This window comes from Pavona decussata, unplaced genomic scaffold (genome assembly GCF_977016875.1).
Source record: "Pavona decussata unplaced genomic scaffold, jaPavDecu1.1 SCAFFOLD_14, whole genome shotgun sequence".
Classification (NCBI taxonomy): domain Eukaryota; kingdom Metazoa; phylum Cnidaria; class Anthozoa; order Scleractinia; family Agariciidae; genus Pavona; species Pavona decussata.
This window is the reverse complement of record NW_028145437.1, coordinates 1,737,294-1,748,022: the sequence shown is the minus strand read 5'-3', so window position 1 is coordinate 1,748,022 and position 10,729 is coordinate 1,737,294. Positions and strand designations below refer to the sequence as shown.

General features: G+C 40.8%; 2 protein-coding genes across 2 annotated transcripts; both read left to right on the top strand.

Moving 5' to 3' along the window:
• The first annotated feature begins 207 nt into the window (after positions 1–207).
• LOC146487691 (uncharacterized) lies at positions 208–5,116 on the top strand. The gene is made up of 2 exons (XM_085128815.1): positions 208–326; positions 3,623–5,116. Exon 2 carries the CDS (start codon positions 3,647–3,649, stop codon positions 4,838–4,840), a length of 1,194 nt encoding a protein of 397 aa, XP_084984941.1. The 5' UTR covers positions 208–326; positions 3,623–3,646; the 3' UTR covers positions 4,841–5,116.
• A 28-nt stretch (positions 5,117–5,144) lies between these two features.
• LOC146487690 (uncharacterized) lies at positions 5,145–6,114 on the top strand. Its single transcript, XM_085129434.1, has one exon. It carries the CDS (start codon positions 5,263–5,265, stop codon positions 6,112–6,114), a length of 852 nt encoding a protein of 283 aa, XP_084985560.1. The 5' UTR covers positions 5,145–5,262.
• The last annotated feature ends 4,615 nt before the right edge of the window (positions 6,115–10,729 follow it).

Here is a 10,729-nt window from a genome sequence, read left to right as displayed (position 1 = left end):
GTGATGGAGACTTCGCAAACATTACGTATATGTAAGACACATGACACGATAATGATAAACATCACGTGACTGCTCACGTGATCATTTTTGCTCGATGTTGTTGGGAAATATTAAGTTCGTCAATATCGCACGCACATTTTTTGTGAATATTACGGTTACTTCATTAGAAATTGGGTTAATTACCACCTGAGCCAGGGTATCTGACCACAACAATTGTAATGTCGAATTAAAAGTATCTTTAGCTTGTTGAAGCCCACATGAAGACGGGTTAAAGCGAAACAGCAGTGTATCTTCCATCAGATATTAATAAGACAAACGTGATAAACGTATAGATAAAAAAAAATGCATTATATTCTCGTTCTGTTTAAATGCCAATGATTTCCCAACGTTTTTTTCCCGAGAGAGCTTTCTCCAAGCTTGCACACAGACAAACGTAACCTCGTTTCTGTGTGGATTGAGATCGAGGCTCACATGATCCAACATGGCGGCGCCCATGACAACTTCGCTGCTCTGACTGTAAGTATATCTAGTTTATTTAAATATATATTTAAAGTAAAGATTTTAAAAGAAACGTTTTCTTGCCCGTGTGAGCTATTTATGAATACATATTTATAAATATATATAATTCCTAACTCAAAATTTCTTAACATCATCCTTGTAGCCGTTATCGAGTAATTTTCGGGCATTATGAAAGAGTTTTAATTTCTTTGATTCTATTGACGTACAACAAAAATCTTCATTCGCAACTCTTATAATGATACTTAGAATGTATAAGTTGAAATGCTTTTTTCATGTAAGATACAAAAAATGAAATGCTGTTTAGTGACTGTGTGTCATAGATTTCAATTTATTTCGTTCAAGGGTACGTTTGGTTTACATGGCCAGTAAGGAGAAAAATAACGCCTCTGGTTTGACAATACCACTACCTCCTGAGTCAAAGCGACGACGATTGACTGCATTCCCAAAATGCATTATATGCCAGCTCGATAGAGAGGAAATTCTGCGAAGAGCGAAAAGATTCTCAATTGAAAATCTACAAAGAACACTCGTCTTTCGTAAAGACGAGGTTTACGATAGGCTCCACGAGGAATTGCCCAATCTCATAAGCCGTGATGTGTTTTGGCATTCCACGTGTTACTCGTCCTATACTAGTGAGCAGAATGTACGATACGCTACAAGCACCCACAGTCAAGAAGACAGCCGAGCTACTAATGAGCAAACACGCAGAGTTTCAAGATCTTCAGCTTGTGTCTCTATAGATTGGTCCAAGTGCTTCATTTGTTGAAATAAGACATAAAAAATGCCGGGAGATGTACAACGTTTCCACGTTTGAAGCATGTGATTCAGTTCGACGGGCAGCACAAAGTAAAGGGGATGAAGAAATGCTACATGTCCTCATCTCAGTCAACAACGACCTGATAGCTGCTGAGGCAAAATATCATAAAACGTGTTTTGCTTCATATGTCAGCAAATCCAATCTAAAGCATCAGGGCTTTAAAGAAAAGGAAGCAGAAACATTATATGACACAACATTCAAAGAGATGGCAGCCGAAATAAGTGAGGGTATTTTCCTAGGAAAGGCATACGACATGTCATCGCTTTTGTCGAAATATCGCGAGCGCCTGGAGGACAAGGGAATCAAGGCTGAAAGCTACAGCAAACAGCACCTGAAACATCGACTTGAGAAGCACTTCGGAGAAAACATCGTGTTCCACCAGCATCCTGACAAGATTAAGCCAGAGGTTATCTATTCGAGCATCATATCTCTACAAGACGTCCTAAATGCTGCTGCTACTTCACAGATTTCCGCTATCAGATCAGAAAGCAAGGTTTCAGATAGTGCCCAGCAGATTGTAAATGTAGCACGGCGGATTAAGGAGGAAATACGGAAATGCAGTGGCATCTCATTAAGACCCCTTAACGCGCAAGATGTATCTCTCGAGTCAGCGAGAAGAATCATTCCCCCTAGTCTGTACTGGCTAGTTCGCATAATGATTACATCCGATGAGACTGGAGTTGACGACTTTGAGCGACCAAAATCCCTGTGTCAAGATAGAGGATGAGAGACGCATTCTGAGTATTTCCCAGGACATTTTCCACTGCACATCAAACGCCCGCGTTAAGCTCCCAAAGCGAATAGGCCTTGCAATGGCGGTTCGTCACCTTACTGGATGTAAGCAGCTAGTTGTCCTCTTAAACTGAATGGGTCACAGTTCGTCATACGAAGAATTGCTAGCAGTTGATACAAGTCTGGCAACGGAGGTATTGCCGAAAGTAGAAACGTATGGAACAGTCATCCCATCAAACATCTCTTCAGGATCCTTCTTGCAACTTGCTGCCGATAATAACGATCTGAACGAGGAAATGATAGATGGCAAAAACACCACCCATGCCACAACCATGGTTGTGTACCAGAGAAAGGTGTTTGGCCCAGAACTACCACCTACCATAGTTGGAGATCATTCCGAGAGACGACGTAGTTTGAAGAGAAGTGGAAGTATCTATGAGTTGCAAGAATGCTCAGCTCACGGAAGACGACCTGCAGTTACTCAGTATACCGGCGCAGTTGACATGGAATGGTTGAGGGGTGAGGGCAGCGTCCTTTCTGACGCTCTCCATACGGACCACATGTGGGCTCTCCTTCGTATCAAACCAGCAAGCTTAATGGAGACGGGCATTGCCGTGCAAGAAGTGCAGCCAGTTCTAAGCTGGGGTGGATTCAACTCGATCTTGTATCCCGACCTTCCCTCTGTGAGCAAGATTGGCTACTGTCCTATGATCGAAGGCTCGTCAACTGAACTAAGCACAGTTTACACAGTTATGAAACATGCCCAGACGATCTGTGCCAGTCTTGGACAGCTCGACACCGTCATCACATTTGACCTTGCTATCTACGCAAAGGTGAAGCAGATTCAAATGAAGTTTCCGGAGGAGTTTTCGAACACTGTCATTCGGCTTGGGGGATTCCACATAGCGCTGAATTTCCTCTCATTGCTTGGCAAGAAGTTCCACAGTTCTGGATTGGAAGACCTTATCGAGTCTGGGGTTTACGCAGCAGGAACAACGTCAGCGCTGATGAAGGGAAAGTCTTACAATAGAGGAATTCGCGCACACAAGCTAGCAATGGAGGCTTTTTTTCGATTGATGTGGAACGCTTTTGTTGACTGGTACACAGGAAACACTGGTGATGATGAAGAGCGTAATGTTGATAAGGATGCCTTGATAAGCAAAGTTGAAGAATGCAGGCGCGCGATAACAGCGAGGGCAGAAGTTCGAGCCAGTGTGGAGGAGCTGCGACAAGAAACTGCAGAGCTACTTTCGCTTTTTCAAGATTTAGCAGCCGAATCAAAAGAAAAGTCGAAGATGTTTGCCTTCTGGGAGGAGTATGGGCGTATGGTTAAGCTGCTTTTGCAATTTCTTCGAGGCTGAGAGAGCTGGGAATTGGGAGTTGCATCTGCTGAGTGTTTCAGCTATGGTCCCATATTTCTTCGCCATGGACAGGCCAAACTACTCGCGCTGGCTTCCTGTGTACATAATAGACATGAGGCAGTTGGTCACCAAGCATCCGGAAGTTCATCAAGAATTTGTGAATGGCAATCATGCAGTTAGTCGTTCTAGTAAGCCTTTTGCTCAGGTGTGGACGGACATGGCACTTGAACAGTCCATAAATGCCGATTCTAAGTCGAGAGGGGGGATAATTGGTATTTCACAGAACCCAGGTGCACTAGATCGATGGTTCCTCACTAGTCATGAGCGTGCATCAGTTACAACGGCTCTCAAGGATATGTTTACGCAAGAGCGAGGTTGCGTAGATGTACATAAAGAGGCTGCCGCGAAACGGGTAGGACGCGATGAGGCTGATGTTCAGAAGCTTATCTCTTGCTTCACAAGCGATCTGATGAGTAATCCTTTCACACAAGAAACCGAGTCGTTAGTCAACTTCGCTACTGGTGTCATTTTACCCGTCGATATCGCTGATGGTTTAGTAAGCAGTACCAAAAAGGGAAGCGAGCAGATGAACACCTTTGTAGAAAAACGATTGAACAGTAACCAAATCAGTTTCTGGGATCCGATCCCAAAGCTCAAAGTTAAAACCTTTGAAGTCACGACAAAGAAAGTTCAGGTTAAGGCAGCCAATGACAAACTGGTTACAGTCGGAGCTGACAGAGATCTGTTTGGACGCCTTTTGATCGCTGCTAACGTTAGACAGATTAACTTGAAGGAAGTTCTATGCCATGAGCTCTCACTCATCCCGTTTTCCCTGGCACATCATGATGGCAGCTTAAGAAAGACGACCAAGAGCATCCTGGCAGCTCTCATTGAAGCCAAAGTGAACGTTTGCGCACGACTCCAACATTTCCCACGAGACACCATTCATCTCATCGATGGTATGGCTTTAGTTCAAGTATTGAAATCAGCAGGAAGTAGTACGTTTGGAGAACTCGCATCCAAGTACTTCAAGGTCAGCACTGTCTCGCTTTCCAACTGCAAAGAAGTTCACATCGTCTTCGACCAATACTGGGATGTATCGATAAAAGCAGGAGAACGTGCACGCAGAGGTTCCCTGAGCGCTTCGTTGGAGGTCAAAATCCATGGACCATCTACTCCTGTGCCGAAACAGTGGGGAAAGTTTATTCCTAAACCGCAGAACAAGATAAATCTATGTGACTTTCTGTCAGAGTCTTTTTGCAACTTGAGAAGACAGCAGCTTCCTCCAGACAAGACCCTTGTCATCGGTGGAGGATTCAAGAATGGCAGACGGTCAGTGATGGTCAGGAGCGGCCACTGTGAAGACGTGAACGATCTGGAATCAGACCATGAAGAAGCAGACACTCGGTGAGAAACATAGTTTCGAAAGTGATTCTATGAATTGGAATCATTCATATTAATTTTAACAATTAACTGTGAGTGCATATTGAATTGCAAGGGCATATTCAATGCGGGAGCATATGAGATCACCATGATAGATAGCCAACGAGACGCGTAGCTCCGAGTTGGCGATAATCATCCCATATCTAACAAGCGTAATTGGAATAATGTTTTTATTAAAAACAAACAAGTTATATCACTTGAATCGTGCTAATACCAGAAAACAATTAAATGGTCTCTATTTCTCGGGCATGATAAAATGGTTCATATACGATGGCCACTAAGTCAATTAAATACCTGGAATTGCATTATACAATGATTCAGTCTCTAATAATATGTGATATAACATAAAAATTTGACACTGTTTAATTTGTATTGTCATTTCACAGGTTAATGCTGCATGCCAAGTACGCTGCGGATAACTCTCAAGAATGTCGTATTGTCTTACAATCACCTGACACTGATGTTCTCGCTCTCAGCGTAGCCCATTTTTCTGTTATCAACTACGCTGAGTTTTGGTTCAAAACTGGTGTGAAAGACCGCCTTCGTTATGTTCCAGTTCATGCAGTATCGCATGAGCTAGGCGAGAAGATGTGCCGTGCCCTTTTAGCTTTTCACGCCATTACTGGCTGCGACTCAACTAGCGCCCTTGCCGGAATTGGTAGGAAGAAAGGATGGCAACTGCTGTCAAGAAGCGAACAGCATCAAGACAGTCTATGTCTTCTCGGTTTCCAGCCAAGCCTAAGTGATGACATTGCTGACAAATGTGAAGCTTTCATTTGTGATTTGTACCCAAGCTCCAGGAAGATGCCACGCACTGCGGATGAACTGAGATATGTCCTGTTTTGTCAGAAAAAGCAAAAGAACGAGCTGCTTCCGCCCACATCTGACAGCTTACTCCAACACTTGAAACGTGCGAACTATCAAGCGTTTGTTTGGAGAAAGGCTCGGACACCAATCCAAGATCTCCCACAGCCTGAAAGTAATGGATGGGTGCGAGACGGCCCCTTGCTGAAGCCGGTCTACATGACGAAAGAGCCAGTGCCGAGTAGCCTGTTGGAACTAACAACGTGCACATGCAAAGGCGGATGTCAGGGCAACTGCTCTTGTAGCAACACAGGCTTATCATGTTCAGAGGCATGTTATTGCATGGCCAGTATTGAAGTGTGCAGGAATCCGCATGGAGTTCTTTTAAACGTTTCCAGCAATTCCAAGGACTCGGAATCCGAATCTGACTCCGATTAAAAACAATTGTTGTCGTAATAAGTTAAAGAACTAAAGAGTGTAGTTGTTTAAACAGAAACGAGTAAGGGTATTATTTAACATTTTTCCATTGAGATATGTTCAGGTGGGATTTTTTGTTCATTACTTGAAATGAATTACAGTAGTCCGTCATTCCTTCCTAAACAAAGAAAGCTTCAGCAGTACGTAGATAAGGTATTCTCAGCCTCGTTTCTAGGACTGACGCCATAGTATCAGTGAGGTGTATAGCTCGATAAATTATTTGAATAAAAAAACACTTATTCAAAAGCTGTAGCTGTCTTACTCACTTTTTTCATCTTCGTGGATTTTTGGTGAAGGAAAACCCCGAAAAATATCACACTTTGTAGGTCTTTTGGCGTGACAAATTTCAAGTGATTTTTTTTGCGTAGATTTACGCTTGCTAATTGTCCATCCTGCATTGCACAACTTAATTCTTGACTAAGAACCAGCACCTCAAAAAGAAATTGTTCAGCTGTTTCCACACTCACTGCATTTTCTCTCATTTGAGGCCATTAAAACAATGATAACAATAGATTAAGTAGGGAGAAATGGAAACACAACCTCGAAATAGCTGTCAACTCAATGCTCGATTTGATGACTTTGTGGTCTGGCAAGGTGTCATTGCTAAACATTTGCAGTTTGTTTGTAATGGCAAACTATTGTTGGTGTTTTCAATATTTTTTTTCAGCAGGAAACACAAGATTATTGTCCCATATTTGGTTATTATGCTCTTACTCCTGATCTTATTTTTCCAGCGAAACCAATTGTGTACCACTGAAAAGGAACCAAGTCCAGCCCGAGCAGTGCTTTTCCTCAATGTTATGCACAACATTCTACACACATCGCACGGCACACAAAACTAGAAAGACACAGATATTATTATAAAAAAATTACACACAATTACCATAAGACATACAGCAAAAGTGAATTCTAGTGAAGATTGATTAGAATTATAGTCAGCACTCGCCAAAAGACACCAAAAAAACAACACCAAACGCAAGTCACAACACGTATTACTTACGCTAACACATAAGACCGTATAGTTTCTATGCTTTATTCAGAGGAAGAGCATGTTGGTATTTACAAAACGGAAAAGAAGAGAAAGAAAAAAAAAAGGGACTTAGGCCAAGCCCTCAATTCGGAATTTGAAGGCAATTCGCTGTTTGATTTCATCAAACTTTAATTGTTTCTTATTTAGTTTTTGACAGTATAAATAATATTTAGCAACTAATAGACAATAATTTAACTTTTTCACGGTTATGTCTGAGCATGCAAACTGACTATTATTTAATTTACCAAATAAACGTTCTTCGATAGAGACTGAAAAGGAGGTAGCATGTTCCCTGTTGAACCATTCTATAATATTGTCCAGAAAAGATTTTGCAACGCGGCAGTCAATGAAAGTGTGGCGTATAAAATCACCTTCGTTACAATATATGCAATCTTGGTCACTCTCAATGCCAAAGTGATTCAACTCTTTGTGACAATAATTCTATGTAAAAACTTGTAATAAAATTCCTAAAGTTTCGACTCTTTGCAGATTGTTTGCAATTAACTAAAGCACGAAGACCAGTTAATGTTAACTGACTGAATTTCATGTTCCCATTTCCTTGCGCCAGTAGCCTTAGTCATCGACGTGTTAACGAAAAGCCAGTAGAAATCTTTACTTTGACTTATATTACAAAACTGCTGCCTCTCTTAGAAGAAATGAGCTATATTCACTGTAAACTAAACTTGACTGTAACCTTAAAATATCAACCGAGAAGAAACATAATTGCACACCAGCCAACCAGTTACCCTTGAGTGATACAACAAATCCTTAATTTTTTTGAAGCTTTGACATTGGCACAAGTTAGTGGAAAAACAAAAAAAAAATAGATTTGTCTAACCCAAGGTATATAAAGCTTTAAACTTAATACTTTGCACTTCAGCTGCTAGCAGCTGTATTTGCCCTATGTTGACTGAAAAGTTCATTCTCAGTTTGTTTTAATACAACTTTTTTGTTTCGAAACAACACCGATGACGTACTCTTTCAAGAATTTCTACATGTTTTTTTCTGGTTCTCCATACTGCAAGTTGAAAGCAGAGTACACTTCTAGCAGTGTAATCAGAGATGAAGTAAATACGGAGTGCTGTGCCTATGGCTGGCGTTCGCAAAGTACATCCTTCTCCACCATGACAAAAATTAGTGCGTTGTCCACCCTCTCGCTTACAAGTGGTTCATCCATTGTCAAAAATGAATGTGTTAATGCGGATGGGACCCTTGTTCTCAGAAATCCCTCCATTTTTTACCTTCCTGAAAGAAACCATTAGCTTTAGTTAGCATTACCAGCTGAAGATTGAATCATTAATGTGCATACATGCTTCCTTTGTTTTGGGCAAGTTGTGAGACAATAACCTACCTCTCCCCTCTCCCTATACTTTCAGCCAGGCAAATAAAATGCATTATTGCGTTTACTTTTTCACGCTTAAATCGATCATGCTATCCTCCCAAAAATGGCATGAGTTCAATGTATGTAAACCCCAGTTTAATCACTGAGTCAGTAACTTTAAGGAAACTACTTTGTAATTTTTGAATCAAAATGTTTCTGCTCTCACAAAGTGTGCTGCTTTATGAGACAAAAACCGGATCCTGGGGCAGAAGGGTTAAAGAGGGGAATCAAAAGGGATAAACAAGTGCAAATATTGAAGGCTGGAATAAGTGTACAAACATGGAAAGAAAAAAAAGTGAGATAGAGATATCGAGAAAGCCGGCAAAGAATAACCGAAGTTTGATGTGAAAGACAGCGACTGAGAGCACTAGCAAAGAGGCGAAATATGAGTGACGAACAACGAGAGAAAGAACAGGACAGGGCTCGAGAAAACAGGCTGAATTTTAGTCAAGAACAAAGAGAGAAAGAGCAGGACAGAGCTCGAGAAAACAGGTTGAATTTTAGTGAAGCACAGGGCAGAGTTTTAGTGAAGAGTAACGGGAGAAAGAGTAGGACAAGTTGCGCTTTTATTTCCCACCATGCAAACCCTCTCTAAGTAGTATATATGTTCACAAGGATGGGATCAGCAGTTATTATGCTTGTCCAAAGCGACAAAATATCAAGATTTATTTATTTACATCAAGTTTCATATATCAATGTTAAGATTAGTATGCATATGTTGAGATTTGCATATGTCTGCAACAAGATTTAAATACATATTAAGATCCGCATGCAAGTACAACAAGTGTAATAAACATTCACCAAGTTTCGAATATAAACACCCAACTTCGCATAGTCATATCATGGTTTGCATACCTACATCAAGTGTTAAAAAGTGTTGACGGGCCGACTGGACTCCTGCAGTTTGCAAAGAGATTTCTAATAAAGCCTTCAACCGTATCTTAGCTCTGCTTAATGATTTTCATCTTGATCATGAAGGGAAAAACTCAAATATGCTGGATGGAGGTTTTCTTAATGATCATTCTGAGCCGTTAGGAGAAGTTTTTCACATGCCATTGGGTATGCTAGCTCTGTGGCACTTTTATAGCTTTACCGGCTCGGATCAACTGCAAGATATCACAGCGCTAAATAAATGGTATCTATGAAGACATGGGATCCGTGGATTTTGTAACTTGTGATTTCATACTTTTCTGCAGTGAAATTGCAGGATGTTCGTTTATCACATATATGGATTTTTTTTTTTACAAAGTTCATCAATGTTGTCTCTTGCTTACGAGAGCTTTAGCCTCTTGCAGTTGTTTTCAACTGTCGCTTCGTGGACTGAAAGAGAAGTATCAATTTGTTTGAGCTGACATGTATCTCCATTGTTTTGTGCGTTAGCTCGCATCCGGTAGATATTAAAAGCTAAGACAGTAAGTAACTGTCATGGGAGTCTCTAGGATGCTTTAGCGATTTCTTCTTCTTCTGATGATGATTTCTTCGTGGCACTTTATTAGCGAGCTTAAGATCCGACGACGGCGGGTGTCTGGGACGGCAAGCGGAAGTGAAATTACTGCCAGAATTACTTCCGGCTGACGTTGTTGTGAAGCTTCCCGCCATTGCGGCCTTGTCTGTGACGTGAAGTCGACCATTTTGCCGTTGCGTCTAAAACGTGAGTAAACTTTATAAAAGTAACACAATTTAAACTTATTTTCAGCGAAATTCGTTCGAAATTTTGACGGTTTATTCTTATTCGAGGATGTCTGTGAAAATTCTGAGCAAAAACAAACGATTTGTGCAAGAAAATTTAAAATTAACATTCATTCGTTTGCCTTTCTCTGAACAGTTCACGATCGAGTTCGTCATCGATGGCAAAGAAAGCAATCCAGTAAGTTTTACAGTGTTCTTGTTTCTTGGTTTATTTCTTTAAAAAAATATCGTAGAGTTCTTCCGGTATAATATTGTGGTTCACTAGATTATTCCACTCGTCTTTTCTCGAGTCAAACAACAAGCCTTATCTTAGAAAGTAATTTTAATCAAAATCGAGTTTTCAGTAAGGCTTTGTCAGACAAAATCAACATACATTTGCTGCTAGAAATTAATTGCTAAAAATACATTTATCATGATAAGTTTACGCCTGGATTATGCCATTTTCAATTTTATAAACAAACAAGACTGCTCTGATT

Bases quoted from the DNA above. Each gene is read 5' to 3' on its own strand.
- LOC146487691 (XM_085128815.1), top strand. From the start codon at position 3,647: ATGGCACTTGAACAGTCCATAAATGCCGATTCTAAGTCGAGAGGGGGG.
- LOC146487690 (XM_085129434.1), top strand. From the start codon at position 5,263: ATGCTGCATGCCAAGTACGCTGCGGATAACTCTCAAGAATGTCGTATT.